We start from the raw sequence: 17,312 nt of genomic DNA, 5'->3' as shown, positions 1-17,312 counted from the left end.
TAGAGCCCGTACCCAGCACTACATGGCCCTACATTACTTATACTATACGTCCTTAAAAATCTCAAAATGGGCCGCGACGGTTGGCACAACATGTAATAGATGTGGTTGTCAAGCTGCAGACACGATACATATGTTTTTTGCATGTCCACTGTTAGCTCCTTTTTTAGAGGCAATTCAGACATTTCTCTCCATAGTGCTTGGGTATTCATTCATTCTAATCTGGGGAATATGTTTTAATTGGGGTAACCTCGGATGTGTTACCAGAGGGAAAAAAGCTCTTATATTTATATCTATGGCCATAACGAGGGCCTGTATCACTCAAGAGTGGATCAGTCCCTCTTCTCCCTCATTTGAAGCATGGACAGCACGCCTCCTAGCCATATATAATATGGAGAAGCTATATATAGAACAAAAGGTAAAAGCAAAAGATCCCTTGGTATGAAAATCTGGGACCCTGCTCGGCAATGGATTCAGGGGGAGTTGATTTGATTATTATAAATCTGCCATTGTATATATCATATGATGCATTTTTTCTTTTCTTTTCCTTAATCCTGGAATGTGTTCTTCTATTTTTTTGGTATCTCTCTTTTACTTCTTTTTTTGACTGCTTAACCTTATTTATTTCTGTATTTGTTGTATTTGCTTTGTTGAACAAATCCTGTTTGACTTGCAAAAAAAAAGTGCAAAACAATAAAAAGATTTTTTTAAAAAAGAGAGTGACCTGCAGTTCGAAAGAATTGAAAAATGGGAGGGGTGTGTAACAGGAGAACAAAGGTAAACAGCATGGGATAACAAGAGAAGTAGAGGGAGACCGAGAGAAAGGGAAATAGAAAATGGTGAGATAGACAGAAAAAAAGGTTAAAGGGAGGTGCAACGACGAAGCAGTTTGAAAGGACAGAGTGGCAGGCAGAGTTTTAGAGTGGGGTATAGAGCTAGGAAGAACTAGAGATAAAGAGAAGGGAAGTAGAGACAGTGAGATGATGTGGGGGTATACCCCCGGGTGAGGTAAAGATGGGGGAAAGGTAGAAAGAGCCGTGGGTTAGAGCTTGGTAGAGACAGAGGTAGACAGAGAAGGCAATAGAGATATACACAGAATAGAGACAACTGTAAGGTTCTAAAAGGGACAAAACGAGAAAAGGTATAAAAAACAGGTCAGATAAAGAGAAGAGAGAGGAATGGGGAATAGAATGACAAAGGTGACCGAAAAGCTGAAGTGGGTATACACAGGTAAGGCATATGAAGATGTTGAGCTAGAGAGAGTGTTGTAACAGGGAGGTGAGATAGAGAGGCTTAGTTGAAAGACAGGAGGTTTTCCAGGGCGTGATGAGAAAGAAGGTGAGGAGATAATGATAAAGAGAATGATAAAGGAGTAAAATAGTTGTGGAGGGAACTCCTGCAGAAAGAGAGGTGAGGTTGGGATGAGGTGGTGAGTGAATGGTGGGCTAAATTGAGAGGTTAGGTAGGGAGAGGTGGAGTGAGAGAGATGAGGTAATGAGAGAGGTGAATTACTGACAGGACTGTTAATAGGGATGTATGTAGATGGTATGGAGAGATGACGAGAGGTGGAAAGTCGAGGTAGCTAAATGAGGTTGAGAATCGGGTGGAGTAGACAGAGGGATTGCAAGAGCCATGCGGTGCAGAGAGGGTGTGAGGTGAGTGGGAGGTTAGAGATAGGCTCAGAGGCTGGTACAGAGGAATAGTTATAAGCGAGAAGTAAAGGAGTGGCTATAGACAGAAGTACTAACAGGTGAGTGACATTTGGGCTGCATCGCGCATAGGGACATAGAAATAGGTATGTGCGAGAGAGTTGGAGAGAGATAGGGTGGAGATTCAATAGATGGTACGGATTAAGTAGAGGGATATAAAACTAAAATGCATTTTTTACTTAATTGCTACTGACTAACTGAGAGTGCAAGAGTTGTGGCAGGGCAGGTTGTTTGGGCAGGCTGGACATGCACAATAACTTTCTGTGCTGTGCCCATGCCAGGCTGCCCGTGTAAAAAGAAATGTGCTTTTGACGCCTTCTTTGCTGTGATTAATAACGTCTTTCGGCGAAGGGATTACTCTAAAACTCAAAAGTAATTAAAACAGGTAATTCACCATCGAAAACAGTGGAAAGCTATTTTTTAAGGTTGAGTTGAGATAGAACGACCAGACTGGTTCCTTTGCTCTAAAGTAAGCATCTTTTCACAATTTTACCTTGCACGTCACGTTGGTCATAGTTTCTATCACAGCTTTATGTATACCTGCAGTCCTGCATGACGTGTTCTATCTTCCCTTGATGGTATGAAGGATGCTGGAGTATGAAAAGTATCGCAGGACTAAGTTATAATAACTTGTAATAAATCTTCAAGACTGTGATGAGAGTGGATTTCAAATACTTTATTTTCCTAACTTAAAGACAAACAGCTCTGTTTCAACTTGATTTCAACAGCCGGATCTAAATCATTACTTTTTTTTACATTATATCAGTCAAATGAAAGCCCTGTCTGCAAAACATTCCCTCCATCAAAGCTTTATTTTTAGTTCAGTCAGTTGTTTAAAGGTGGGTCCCAAATTGCGTGCCAGAGCCTAAAAAGCAAGGCCCTCATTTATGAAAAGTGACGCATCCTTGCGCAGGCGCAGGGATGCGTCACAATTCCGTACGACGCGCTGCATCAGAATTTTGCGACGCGGATGCGTCAGATTAATGCAATGGCGCATCATGTCGCAAGTGATGCCGAAAGTCGGAAAAAAGTGATGCAGACGCTGCCGTCCTGACGCACCGGAAAGTCATGCAAGTGCTGGAAAAGTGCCGTAGGTCACAATCGCGGTACTGACGCAAGTGTACGCGTCGCTGCGCCACTTTCACGTTGCGTCAGAATCCGGAAAACGCAAAAAAAATACACGCATCCATCTCCTAATTCTCCTGCAAATGGAAAAAATTGCTACCATGGAGCCTAAGGGGCACAGCAGCAGTCAAGGGAACCTTCCACATGGCAGCCAGGATGCCCAGCCTGAAACACAGGGAGAAACACATGGTAAGAGGAAAAGGAAAATAAATTTCAGTGCTGAGGAGAACGACATACTCATAAATGAGGTGACAGACCACCAGCACGAGCTTTTTGCAAGTTCCAAGTTGCCATTATCAAAAAAAGAGGCCATTTGGCAGTCCATATTGACAAAGGTCAACTGTGTGGCCCAATCTAAGAGGACAGTCATTGACCTTAAGAAACGCTGGAATGACATAAAGCGCAGGACAAAAGAAAAAATGGCAAAAAAACGCAAAGAAGCAACGGTGACAGGAGGAGGCAGCCCATCACAACAGGAAGAGCTGGATGACCTTGAGGAGCGGGTTGCGGCGGTCATCCCAGACGAGTTGGTGGTTGGAATTCCAGGACAGGACAGTGCAGAGCATGAGGAACCGCAAGACACACAGGGTAAGTCCCTACAAGGGGAAATGTGCAAAGAAGGTAATGTTGTGCAGTGCATAAACTAAGGTGGCTGGCTCAATTACTGACGTGTTGCGGAAAGAGAAGTCATGCAATGTCATGAACTGTGAAGAGTCTTCAAAAAGTATTGTACCAGGAACATGCACATGTCACATTTGGTAAACACCTACCCCTGTCAAAGTAATAACATATTTCCAAAGTGAAGTCCCAGCCCACTGCTACACCTGACAAGTGCCACACGCAGGTGCAAATATACAACTACCCTCATGAAACACCAATCACACAACATCCTGCAACAGACCAAGTTTAACACTTGTATAACCTGGACTGCCACCACTGTGCTGGCAGGATGTTATTTTGATCATGTAGTGGTGGCACAATGTGCCACATCCTCAATAATAGGCCACAGACAGCCATGTAACATAGTACAACATATCATGTCATTACATCATTCCCACATTAAAGTGTGAGAAAGCGCAATTCCTGGGCTGTTGCTGGGGGTGTACCCAGAAACATCCATGTCCAATTGACAATGTCCAATAGCAAATTCAAACTGTAACTATTACGCTGCGCCACAAAGATATGCATCCTCAGGGTCTGTGTAAGGCATGCACAACCTGAATTAATAAGAACTGTTCCCTCTCTGATATATCCAACATATAGCTGTTGCATTCAAGTGGACACATAGAAAGCAGAAATATCTTTTGATGACTGCATCATGCAGGAATGTGTCCCTTCCATGCACACAAACACTGATCCCCTAAACCACTGGACCCCCTGCAACATGGTACAAGTTTTCCTGGGTCGGCGCATGCCAAGCATTGTGCACCTATGTCGTTGTGAAGGACAGGTGACATCAATAAAGAGACCCTACTGATAGTCACCCCATGCAGGCCCAAAATGTGTCATTGTACTACTTTGTGCATGATGGTTTCAGCCACATCATCGGCATATGTAAGGGAAAGTACTCAGGAATGTTACTCAGCATGCGAAGCCCTGTGCCACATTACACAAGCATCATGCATAACGTATGCATGGTGGGTCTGCACATCCAAACAAAAATATCAGTAGTGGTGCTGTGCAATCCATCCAGATTTTGGAAATACATTAGCATCTGGCAATTGTGTCAGTACCTCACACCTGCATCATGGTAGGTATAGGGGTGAGGCAGTGCCACCGGGAGAGGCCTGCACCAAGGTTTGCTGTACTTGAATGATGCTCCCCACATGAATGCATGACTCAAGCACTGACCAGCTACGTCTGGATGAATGACGTATATAACATGAATAACAACATGTCGTGACATACAGTGAATACAGCACATCTATGTTGTCACGACCATAGGACAAACATAAGTGTACCAATTGTGTTCTTGCAGTGAAAAAACATCCAACATCAATAGTTTGCAGGAATGCGCACCATCTCACCGAAGGCCTCCATTCATGGTCTGTACCTATGCATGCACTGCAGCACACCTATATTGCAAGGGGTGCAGTCCAGCTGCTAAACATCCAGCAAACATGCACCATAGTTAATTATACAAATGGATCATCAGCGAGTCTGCAGCACTGTTTGTGTAGCTTAAGTGCCAAGAATATTTAATCACATTAGCAAGCTGTAGTATACAGATGAGAGCAAATGCTCAGGAGTGATAGCAACATTCTATGTCAATGGCATTGCATGTCCCAACAAAACTATGGCAATGACATGCAAAGTAGGCGTTACGTATCCACATAATGCTAACAAGTTGACTAACTGCACCTTGCAAGATTAGCAAGGCTGTCACAGACATGAGAGAAACAAGCAAACTCATGCAAATGCACAATAGCTCCCGGAATGTAAAGCCATAACATACATGTCCCTAAGAAAGGTGACAATTCGTGGCACAACATATATGCATGGGACTGGTACTGGACAGCGCTGCAAACAAGGTTACAGGGTTGCCCTGTGACAAAGATACACTCTACAAATGTGCAACAACAACAATATTGTGTGCATTCCTATGGCACAACCATGAAAATTGTTGCTGCAAGAAGACAGTGAGGCAACACTTCTCACCATGTCCCTCCTTGCAATAGCATGGATGTACAGTACTCACTGGACATTGCTCCATGATTCAAGCAATGACTGATCCATTACAAATCATAATGTCAGTGTATGCACAACCATGCCGCAACTCCACCAATGCATAGTGGCAGACGATGCCAATGGCACTGCCCACATACATGGCTGCCATGAGGCAGGGGGAAAGTAGGGATGCAAGTACATTCATGAGGGGTGCAGAAATGATGGTGTCATTAGATATCCTAACAATGCTATTTGTGTGCTGTAGTGTCACAAGTATTTAAGCATTGGTGGACTGTCTTTGCACAAGGAGTGGATGATATGTCATGCACTGCCCTTGCTCCAGCTGCAAGAGGGTGAAAGGATGGCGGTGGTGATTGCTGGTCAAGTCACATATGTCATGCATTCAATGATGGTAGTGCCAGGAGAGTAAGAAGTCAGACCTGAATCAGAAGTACCTGCAGCCGTAGTACAGGTACTTAACCGTGTCCTGTTCAGTGGTATGTTGAGGTCCCTTGATGCTTGTGTCTTATGTCAGTGAAGGTACCCTGTAGGTGTTGTTGGTCAGGTAACTTAACCTGCTGAGGTGGAACTGGAGGTCATCGAGAGGGATGCTGTCTGTGGATGTCACACACTGGGGTGCAATGACGTCAACAATGGTGTTGGAGAATGGGGCACATGGCCTGTGTGTCCTGCACATGAGTGTGCTGCTGAGTATGGCCATGGGCCTGGTCACAATAATATAGTTGTCGTAGTACATGGTCAACCATGGCACATTAGAGTGCCTGCTCATTCTGAGTGTACCAGTGTATGGGTTAAAAATGCCTCTTCCATGATTGTCGTGCTGCCACATGCAGGTGACACAGAAGTTGTCAGTGACAGTGATGGTGATGTCTGTAGCAGAGTTACGTCCTGGCAGGTGAGGTGGCGTACAGGGTTGAAGGTGAGGAGGTTGCTGACATTGTATTGTTGCAGTGTCCAAGAGGAATAAACCTTGGTTTACAGTGTGGACCTGAGCCAGTCAAATGCAAACAGCGTAGACTATGGTTGCCGTAGTCTTTTGCGATGACCATTACAATGCATGCTGCACAATGTCAACAATGCAATGCATGTGTACCAAAATATCATCTCAAAATACCTCATTGTGACCACAATTATGTTGTGATGTAAGTACTTCATGTGGTAATGTGTGTCAGTATGAAAAACAAATAAATTGTGACAAATCTGAAAAATATCTAAAATGTGCATTTATGTGTCAAATAATAACATTTGGTTGTGTCATGGGGTGACATATGGCTGAACTATTATTTGTATAGATGTACATCATGAGAAATAGGGGGTGAAATGTTGAGAATATTAACAAAAGCTGTGTATATTTGTTTTGGCAATGAAAAATGGTGTGTGCATTACTCACTAATCTGACTCAATTGTGTGTGTCGTGGTTGTTCATAAAGGAATTTAATGCTTCCGGTCTGGGTGTGTGGTGACAAGGATAGTTTGTCCATGTACTCACTGAACTTTGAACAGTGTAATTAAAGTCTCCGCTGTGCAACACCTACTCTACAGTTGCAACATGCCTAGTATTAACAATTAATTCAATGGAATGTGATGACATGGCATGTTTTGGTAATATGTATGTGCCCTTTGGCACAAGAGTGGTACACCTGCTCTGCATGGGGGCACAGTGGCAAACATTGGCAATTGGGGGGTCAGCTGTGAGTTAACAAATGCAGCAAAGAACAATGAATGTTTTATGGATGCAGGGATGTGTGTGTGAGTGGGTGCTGCAAAACATATAGTGGCCCATTCACAGAATGAACTTAAGACTCAATCCAAAACTTACTACTATATTGGTATTCACAGAATGCACTTACTAATTTTTGCATTCACAGAATGAACTTACTACTTTTGGTATTCACAGAAGTTAGGATTTTGTCTTAAGTTTCTCTGAAGACAGACTTAAGACAGACTTAAGACAAAATCCTAACTTCTGTGAATACCAAAAGTACTAAGTTCATTCTGTGAATGCCAAAAGTAGTAAGTGCATTCTGTCAACACCAAAATAGTAGTAAGTTTAGGATTGAGTCTTAAGTTCGTTCTGTGAATCAGGCACGTTTTGAGGGAAGTCTGACCTCAAAGCTGTGTCCCATTTCTCTGGAGCGTATGCAACCCTGCCTTTGTGTCACGTAAAAGGAATTAGGCAGCCAGGCTCACTACTCTGAGTCAATCACAACGCTGTGAAGTGCTGGTGTGACTGGTAATAGGAAATGGGATAAGTCATGCAGCCACATGCTGGAGTGTCGGCCATGTTTGCCATGGAGGCTGAAATGCAGCCTGCATAACAAACATGGAAGTGGGTATTACTGCTCTGGTCATCATGGGTGGCACCTGAGTCATCTTGCCAATATGCACATGACCCACCTCATCTTAGATGTCCCCTACCCACCCTCCCATGCCATGATGACACATAGCATGATCACATCAGTCACTCATCCCTTGTGTCTCCATAAAAAGTCAGTTCAGTGCTCTCATCTGAGCCCACACTCCACATATGGTCTATGAACTACCACTAAGGCCCCCACCCCTGTCTTCATGTGTTCCGTCATCACTGAACATTGTACCTCACAATTACCCTACTCAATGTCAGCCGCTGTGCAAGCGCACAGCAGACGCATGTACATGGTGTGCTGAAGGCATGCCTATGGCAAGTCTGAATGCGCACATCTGTGTCCCAAATGCAATCATTTCCAGCTGCAACTGATATACAGTCACTCAATGATGCAGCTCAGCCAGCCTCCATGCACTCATACATGGAAAATATTGGAGAATGACAACAGGCCTTTGCAAACATGACCCACAGACATTTCACATGCCTACACTGCTGACAAAGCTCAACCACCACCCTGGTCTCAAACACAGCCAACGCCAGCGTTTCTCCAAGTGAAAGTCACACCTGGATACACAACTGCGCATACCAGACCTCCACCCTCTGCAAGCCTAACAAACAGCACTACAGGGACACGGCATGGTAGAGCACTGATCTCTAAGAAGCAAGAGGCACCAGCAGATACCTTGGTAAGAACTGTATAAACACCAAGACACCTGAAATGTAAAACACATACATGGACGCAATGAGGGACTACCACAAAAAAATAGTCTAAGATAATGGAAAGTCCTGCAAACTCGTCGAGGTCCTGCATGAATAAAACAACCTATGCTGCAAAGCTACAGACATCACCCTGGCACTACAGCCCTGTGATAAGTGTCCAACAAAGTTCACCATAAAGTAAAAAATGTCACTACAACAACTTTGCCGTACACATGAGATGCCATACTACCATACCCACCGGGACACCAGTCACAGCTCAATGCACCCCCTCCAACATGAGATACAGCCACCTGTGGGATCACTACAGCCCTGTCCTCATCACATCAACAACAGCATCAAGATCACCCTATTCACAGTCACAGGTGACATCCGCACCCTCCAGGACCAAGAGCCGTGAGTGTGCTCCGACACATACTAACACCACACAGATTTGCTACACTGCATGAAGCAGGATTCCAAGGAACAACGCTTAACCGGGTCACTCATCCCAGCAAGAGGTCCAAGGATCAGACTGACAACCTTCGTCTTTAAAATCACGTAATTCCAATGCTGAATGCAAGAGGGACCATCTATGTGTCTGACCCTTGTCAACATCAACAGGGCTGCCTCAGCGCCATTTGAAACCAAACACAGCCTCAACATTGTATCCATTGCTCATGACAGACAGCTCATACTCTCTCACACCTAAGACTACACCAACCAAAGACTTGAAATACATTGAGGAATGCATTACGTCGCAGTCTGCATGAACCACAGCTGCATGAAAACAAAATCAGAGAATACAGAAGTCCGTGTCCTTGGAACAACTCCTTCAGCATGTAAAAACACCTGTTGGATCTCCCACTCTGATGGGAAGGGGCTGCCGCTACCGCTCAAAGAGACAGGTCTTGATGAGTCTTCTGAATGGGAGTAGGTCCTGGGTCTGCCGTAGGTGGGCCGAGAGGGTGTGCAAGGTCTTGGCGGCGAGGTAGGACAAGGATCTGCTGCTGGAGGTTGGTCATAGGATGCGGTGGACAGTGGTGAGGGGGAGGCTGGTGGAGCGGACCTGGCATGTGGGGGTGTAGAAGCTGAGTCTGCTGTACAGGTAGACTGGTCCGGCCTACTGGAGTGCATTGTGTGTCTGGGTCTGGAGCTTGAAGCTGATCCATTTGCTGATGGGGAACCAGTGTAGGTCTCACATTTGGGGGATGATGTTGCTGAGGTGGGGGACGTTGACAATCAATGAGCCGTAAGTGTATTGGATGCGTTGCAGTAGTTGTAGGTGTTTGTCTGGGAATCCTGCGTACAGTGCGTTGCGGTAGTCCAGTCTGCTGGTGCTCAGGGCCTGTGTCACAGTTATTTTTGTCTGGGGTGGGGATCCACTTGTAGATCCTGCATAGCATGTGGAGGCAGTTGTAGCAGGAGGAGGAGATGGCGTTGACCTGCTCAGACATGTAGAGGGAGGAGTACTGGATGTATTGTAAGTTGCGTGCATGGTCAGTGGGTGTTGTTGCTGTTCCCAGTGTGGTTGCCCACCAGGAGTCGTCCCAGGCTCAGGGTGTGGGTCCGAGGATGAGGACCTGTGTCATGTCCAAGTACAGTTTCAGACTGCTGCTCCTCATCCAGTTGGTGAGGGACTTCATTCCCTCGTGGAGGTTTGTTCAGGGTGTGTGTGGGTCCCTGGTGATGGAGAGGATGAGCTGGGTGTTGTTGGTGTAGGAGATGATGTAGAGGTTGTGATGGCGGCACACGTGTGCGAGGGGGACATGTACATGTTGACCAGTGTTGGGCTGAGGGATGACCCCTGGGGTACGCCGCAGATGATGTGGATGGCGTCCGATTTAATGGATGGGTTTCGGACACTCTGGACGCTCTGGGTTCTGCCGGAGAGTAAGGACGTGGTCCAGTCTAGGGCCTTCAATTGGAATCATGATTCTCGGAGATGTGTCTTCAGAGTGTGATGGCATACCGTGTCAAAGGCGGTTGACCGGTCCAGGAGGAAGAGGGCTGCTGTCTTGGTGCTGGCTAGTTGGCGCATGATGTTGTCTGTGCCGGACATGTGGACTGTCTTGCTGCTATATGTACGTATGAATCCGGGCTGGGACGGGTCAAACATGTTGGGGTCTACCATCTCGCGGCCCAATTGCATGTTGATGATTACCTAGATGACCTTCGTTGGGAACGTGAGCAGGGAGATGGGCTGTGAGTCCTCGAGTGCCTTGGGGTGTGCCTTGTGCCTCTTGAGGAGGGCATTGCTTGTGGCGTGCTTCCATATTTCATGGAATGTTGCTGCATTGAAGAAGATGTAGATGAACTTGTGTAGTTGTGGTATGATCGTTTCCTCTGCTTCGTACAATAAGTGGTGTGGTGATGGTACTGCTGGTGATCCAGAGTGTATGGAGTTCATGACCTTGTGTGTTGCGTCCTTGTTGACATAGTACCAGGAGGTGCTGCATTTGGCGCTGGTGGTCCTCGCCGGGGAGGTGGAGTCTGGCATAGTAGGGGTGGTTGTGGTGTTGAAGCTGTTGTCGATGTCACCAAACGTGCGCTGTGAGAAGATGGACAGTGAGTCGCACACTTCTTGTGAGGGTGGGATGTTGATAACGTTTGCGCATGGGTTTCTCTGTTCAATAACAATGCTGAAGACCTCATTGAGGTGGTGATGTATACACGTGGCGTCCTTGTGGACTTTGTGGTTGTGCAGTGTGTGTCCGTGGAGCCATGTTCACTCCATCTTCCGGCATGCGCGTTGGTAGGTCTGGAGGTAGTCGGTGAACTGGGTGGCTCAGTTGCAGGCGTGGCTGTTGGAGGGTAACGTGAGTGGGGAAAAGGTGTTGGTGGAGTCCTACATACACTGTCAGAGTTTTTGGGCACTGGCGACTGGGTTGGTGGGGTTGTAGTTTGGGCTCTGGCTTAGGGGTGTGATCAGCTGGTCTACGTTTACTTTTACCCAGGATTGGTGAGGCAGCAGTTGCCTGCGGTGGTCTGTGGTTGATTAATTGAAGGTCAAATTGATGCTGCGGTGGTCGGTCGAGTGCAGTTCAGTAGTGTGGTTGGAGGTGACGTGGGTGCTTGTTGAGAAGACGGGGTCCAGATCGTGGCTGGCAGCGTGGGTTCGGTACCGAGTTGTTTGCAGCCGGGTCTGGTGAGGTCGTTGATCAGTATGGTGGAGTTGTCGTCGTTGTTGTCCTTGAGGTGTAAGGTCAGGTCCCACAGGATGATGCAGTGCGTGGTGGCGAGTGCGTGGGTGCTGGCGAGGTCATTGATGGAGCAGCAGAACTGAGCACAGGGTCGGTGTGCTGTACACGAGGGTCCTCTGAGGGTGGTGTTGGGTGTCGGTGTGGATGTTTATATGCAGGTGGTTGGCGGTGTTGATGGTGTTGTCTGCATGGGTGCCGACCTTGAGGGTGGACTTGTGGTCGATGGTGATTCATCCACCAAATCAGTCAGCGCAATCCCTGCGGTTGAACTTGTAGCTGTCTGGGATGTCTATGGTGATGTTGGTCGCAGAGGAGTAGTTCCACCAGGTCACGTTTAATAATCACACATCTGTGGCGGAGGTATCAAGCAGATCCCAGAGCCACATGGGCTGTTTTCGTGTGGAGTGGGTGTTGTGGATAATGCATCGGAGGTGGCTGGGTCCACTCCATGGGGGTTTGGTGGCTGAGTTGCATGTGAAGCTGCATGTGCGGCAGGAGAAGGGTCCTGTGTGTATGTTATTGTGGTGGCCTGGAAGCAAGTGCTGTATTGGCCGGCATTGAGTGCATGGAGGGTACAGGCGTAGTACTGGAGCCTGGTGTAGTGGCGTTAGTGGCCACAAGGGGTCCTGGCGCTGGGCATGGTCCAGGCGCAGATGGCTGCAGACTGGCTTGCTTAAGGTGTGCCTCTGGTGCGCAAGTAGCACAGTTGAGCAACGTTTGGCACATATGGGGATGTGGGAGGGAGGAGCGGCTGGTAGGCGGGAGCAGCAAGTGTGCATGGGGTGGTGGAACAGTGGCACTGAAACCAAAATGGTGTGCAAACAGGGTGAAAAATAGTTGCACTGAGGCCACTAACGGGACACTAATATGGTGGTTCTGCACACCTGCCAGTGTGTACTCAGCAGCGGCAGCAGGGGCACACAGGGGGAGCTGGGTGTAGGTTGAGCAACATACCAGGAGCAATCTGTATTATCCAAATATAACGTCATTAGCATGAAGACACAGGAAATGGGTCATAACAAACAACACAGCCGTGATGGCTATGACAGGTGGGATGATGTGAGATGGTAAGAAATCCATGTCCCAAATCCTTAGTAATTGTGGCCTGATACCTGTTGCACACATATAGAGTGCAAAATTCCACTTGGACTTGCTACTGTGCTGGAATGTGTCCCCAATATACACCAACAAAACGGACATCAGGACATGCACTCAAGTTGAATGTTGCAAGTGTGCAAGCACTGTCTGGCCATGTGCCATGTGATTGGAAAAACATTTTGAATCCATCAAATGAATCATGCCATGTCATTTTAGGTAACATGAGTGAAGATGTGTAGCTTTAATTTTGACATGTTGACACACATCAAAGTCAAAAAGGGTAGATGACTCAAAATTGTGCATCTGTAGACCATATGTCAGACATGATCATAAACCTACATCTTTTTTCATTTCAGGGCATGGTACACCTACTCATGAGCAGGAACCTATGTTTGAATACGATGATGAAGGCGGTGACAGTGTACCAAGTGTGGACACAGGCCTCCTCCAGGACCTGTTAGAATCAATACAAACTCCCTCTCCCCGCACAAGAACGCAAAGCAGCACAGTGGGATCTCCGCTTGCCCAACATGGAAGCACTCCTACGCCACCTCCCACAACATCTCACCACTCACCAAACACACTAAATTCTTTTGAACAACGTGTTGTGGATGTACAGGGTCAGTTGGCACAGGAGGTGCGCAAAGGGATAGAGAGCATGGCAGGCACCCTAGAGGGAGTGCTCCGTTGCCTAACATCCAATAGTGGCAGTGCGGAAACTGATAGCAGCAATGATGCACCACCACGTACTTTGTTTCACGCCATGAATGACATATCAGAAGTCATGCACCAGAGGCACAGACAAATGCCCAACACAAGTGCCAGCCTTGAAGTTGCCAACAGGCCGAGGGAAATTCAGGACATCCTTAAAGAAATGAATGCAAAACAGGATGCATACCTGACCAACTTGGCTGCCTACCAACGGGATGTTACAGCTGTGCTTGAAAACCACCAAGTCATGCTCAGTGCATTTATGCATTACCTGATGGGCATGGAACATGATGCAGGTACAATCCCGTCAACATCTGCAGTCCCTGATGTGTCTATGCCTCCTATGTCGACTGCACCACTGATTACACCATCAGCTGTGACAACACACACATCTGAAGAAGAAGATTCAGAAGATTGTCCAGTCCTCCGCAAAACTATGCGTTAGCATCACATATTGTACCAGGACACTAAATATACACTGTCTGGTGCTCATACTACTGACATTGTACCCCAGTAATGATGAAAAACAAATTACTGCTAGTCAATGGATGTACAATACATTTTCTGTGGCCTCCCTCCATGAGGTGAACGTATGATGTTGACACTCCCTTATCACACAATAAAAACCTACTCACTCATGCATGTCACAAATGTCATGTTGATGTATGGACTGTGCATGTACATCCTCAACCCTACTGTATGTGTCCCTTGATTATTAGAGTCCTGTCATACCTTGCTACTTGCTAAGTTGTGTCACTTACATTAATTTGCAACCACAACATGCAATGTCCAACTGGCAACGTTCATAAAGTGACTAGTAACGTGTGTACTACAGCATTGCTAATGTGCAACATAACGAATGATGTCATAAGTTTGAATGACTAACACTACAAGTTTGTACAAGAAGGGGGTGACTGGTAAATCAGATCTGCTTGCACGCTACCATAAATGTGGGTCAGTCCAAGGTGTATGTATGTGATGATGAAATATCTGACATACCACATGTATGTATAAATGGAAAACATCAGCACGTGGCTGGCATCAAAGGCACATCCTAAGGTAAGATAAGTAGCAGACAATTCTATTAACTTAAGCATAGGAATAGGGACATGCATCACACCAGTGATTGCAACAACATCACTCAACACTCAAATGGTGTCTCATGTATGAAGTCCTACAAACACTTCAGTGCTGCTGCAAAGACTGTGGCCCTCATGCCTTAAAGCCTTGTGGCACTGAAGCGTCACGATTTTCACTTTTCAAAAGTGATTCTAGGCTGTCATTGATGAGGCTCAGTGTGCCAGATGTATGTTGACACACTGATGGACAAAATTGGCTGCGGAATTAGCCATGGCGAGATGACTTCCATGACATGTCAGAATTGAGATGTCCTAACACATATGTCAATCTGAGCGAATGGCAAAGCCTCGCCACACCACTGATCCTTGATCACGGTTACACCTTTCATTTGGAGAAGTGAGAACGTGACTGATTTCAAGCTTGGAGTCTGTTAGAAAATCCACTAAATCGCTATGTGAAAATGAGTCAGCTACCATACTTCCACAATAAGTACTTATGTACAGGCCTGTCACACAGATTATTGTGCTACTACACACAAGAAATGTCATTCCCCAATAGAAATGCCCCAATACACTTGTGGTACAATCTGTACCACTAGTACAATGTAGATTGCCAATGAGGCCATTTCCCATGGTCACCATGGTCTGTCTGTGCCTTGTTCACTGTATTGTGTTCTTGGTGTGTGTGTCTGCTGTTCCTGATAGGGCTAATTTGGCCTGTCTGTTGTGTATCCCCTGTATTTTCTCTGTTTTCACACTGACTTTTACTTGCCACTGCAGTTACCTGTCAATCCAGCACCCACACACGTCCATGCTCCAGCTACAAGCTGCTCACCCTACACACGACCCCAGCTGAATGGTGGATTATGTATATAGGTACCATTGTTGTGCAGAGTTCAAGCACATCAGTGAACATACACAACATGTGCAAGACCAGCTCAAGTTAGCCTGGTCGTTAAAACCACCCCCACTACAAATGCAGGACTCCATGTATGCAACCTTGTGAGATAATACAACTGTCAGCTCAGGACACCGTGCAAATAACAAGCAACAGTCTCATGTTGACACTGCTGAAGCACCTTACCCCGTCTGCAGACAATTACAGCTATGAACAGCCAGCTGTATGCCAATGCACAGTGGTGCCTGAGCTGCATCCTCCTACACACATGTCCTGTGCACAGATATGGCATATAAATGTGTGAGGCCAACTACAGCCTCTGGCACTAGTTACGTTGCCTGGGTCACATCTGCAACTGGCATTGCATACGCAATGCACAACTTGTACAAGATCATGCAGAAATACGGCCACAAACACCATGGAGGGATGCCTTGCCATCATCTTCAGGAACTGCCTCCAACAGATTAATGCCATTATGATCAAGTGATTGCACAGTCCTGAACATGTCCACTCCTGTATCAAAGTCAACTACAGGACAACTCCATGTTGTACCCTTGCATACAGACATCCTTGATGTGCCACAACATTTGTCAACTACAATGCAGATCACAGACCGCACAACTACCTACAATACGTGGACTATGTACAGCTCAGACACCAGTGTCACTCATTGACAAACTCAGCCTATTCAACCTCACCGCACTCCTACACAACATCCCCGACATCAGATATACCCAGGTTGTCATCAACACAACTCACAAGGTGGGACACACCCGGGCACACATTGTCATCCAAGGTAACTACATTTTCCTTGGCCATCCCTCACATCCTCCCTGATCCAAGCCCCAATGCATCCTCTCATCATCATCATGTTCAGAAAACACACCATACACATGTCAAGGGCACAGTCCCGGTGCAGACACTGGTGCAAGATCAACACAGAGCCCCTTGCCTCAGCACTGATACACACCCCTCCATCCACCATGTGCCACACAAACTCAGATCATTACGAATTACAGATGTTGTACTACATATGCACATACATGCCTGCACACTTCCTTGAAGCACAACATACAACACACCACCAATGTCACCTGTGTATCCACGGACATAAAACAAACAATGCTCATGGGCAGGCTGCTGGATTTAGCTTTGAGGGTCAACCAAACCCCAAGAATTACACTCTGCCTACAGGGATAACATCACAGCAAAATGTCAAACTCATCTGATCCACACAAATGCAAAATCATCAAGGGCACAATCCTCTACACATCATGCCAATCCATGGCAAGCATCAACTCCATACCAAATTAAACAATATGACCCAGCTCAGCCCTCACTCACTTCACGGGAATTTTCTAGACACTTGGTACAGTCTCCTACCACTAGATCAGCAAAGTGAATGTCAACTTAGATGAACATAAGCAAGGCATACCACACAACACCTTAGCCCAAGTAAGCCACACTACACACCATCCTCTGGTGGCCACATGTCTACATGTTTCACACCACAAACACCGTGATGGACATACTTTAAGGAGCACCCACACACCCCTGCCCACAGCACATCTTCCACAGGGCTGCATCCCCCATTGCACACGAACAGTGACAGTACATGGCCTCCACCATTGGAACATGCACCTCCACAGTAATTGCAAATGATGAGAGCTAAATGACATTAGCAGTTACACCCCTGCTGACCAAACAGACGTCAAGACCCACAGGCACATCTTTCCACACACA

General features: G+C 46.5%; 1 protein-coding gene across 1 annotated transcript; it reads left to right on the top strand.

The window, feature by feature from the left end:
- Positions 1–2,932: 2,932 nt before the first annotated feature.
- Positions 2,933–14,037, top strand: LOC147702966 (uncharacterized). The gene is made up of 2 exons (XM_086929461.1): positions 2,933–3,020; positions 13,238–14,037. Exons 1-2 carry the CDS (start codon positions 2,933–2,935, stop codon positions 14,035–14,037), a joined length of 888 nt encoding a protein of 295 aa, XP_086785587.1.
- Positions 14,038–17,312: the final 3,275 nt, after the last annotated feature.

The sequence above is a fragment of the Lissotriton vulgaris genome, chromosome 7 (genome assembly GCF_964263255.1).
Source record: "Lissotriton vulgaris chromosome 7, aLisVul1.2, whole genome shotgun sequence".
Classification (NCBI taxonomy): Eukaryota; Metazoa; Chordata; class Amphibia; order Caudata; family Salamandridae; genus Lissotriton; species Lissotriton vulgaris.
Note: the sequence above shows the minus strand (reverse complement) of the source record. Positions and strands in the feature narration are given on the sequence as shown.

Coding starts and splice junctions, on each gene's coding strand:
- LOC147702966 (XM_086929461.1), top strand. CDS start 2,933: ATGGAGCCTAAGGGGCACAGCAGCAGTCAAGGGAACCTTCCACATGGC. Junction 3,021..13,237: donor AACACAGGGAGAAACACATG/GTAAGAGGAAAA, acceptor TTTTCATTTCAG/GGCATGGTACACCTACTCAT.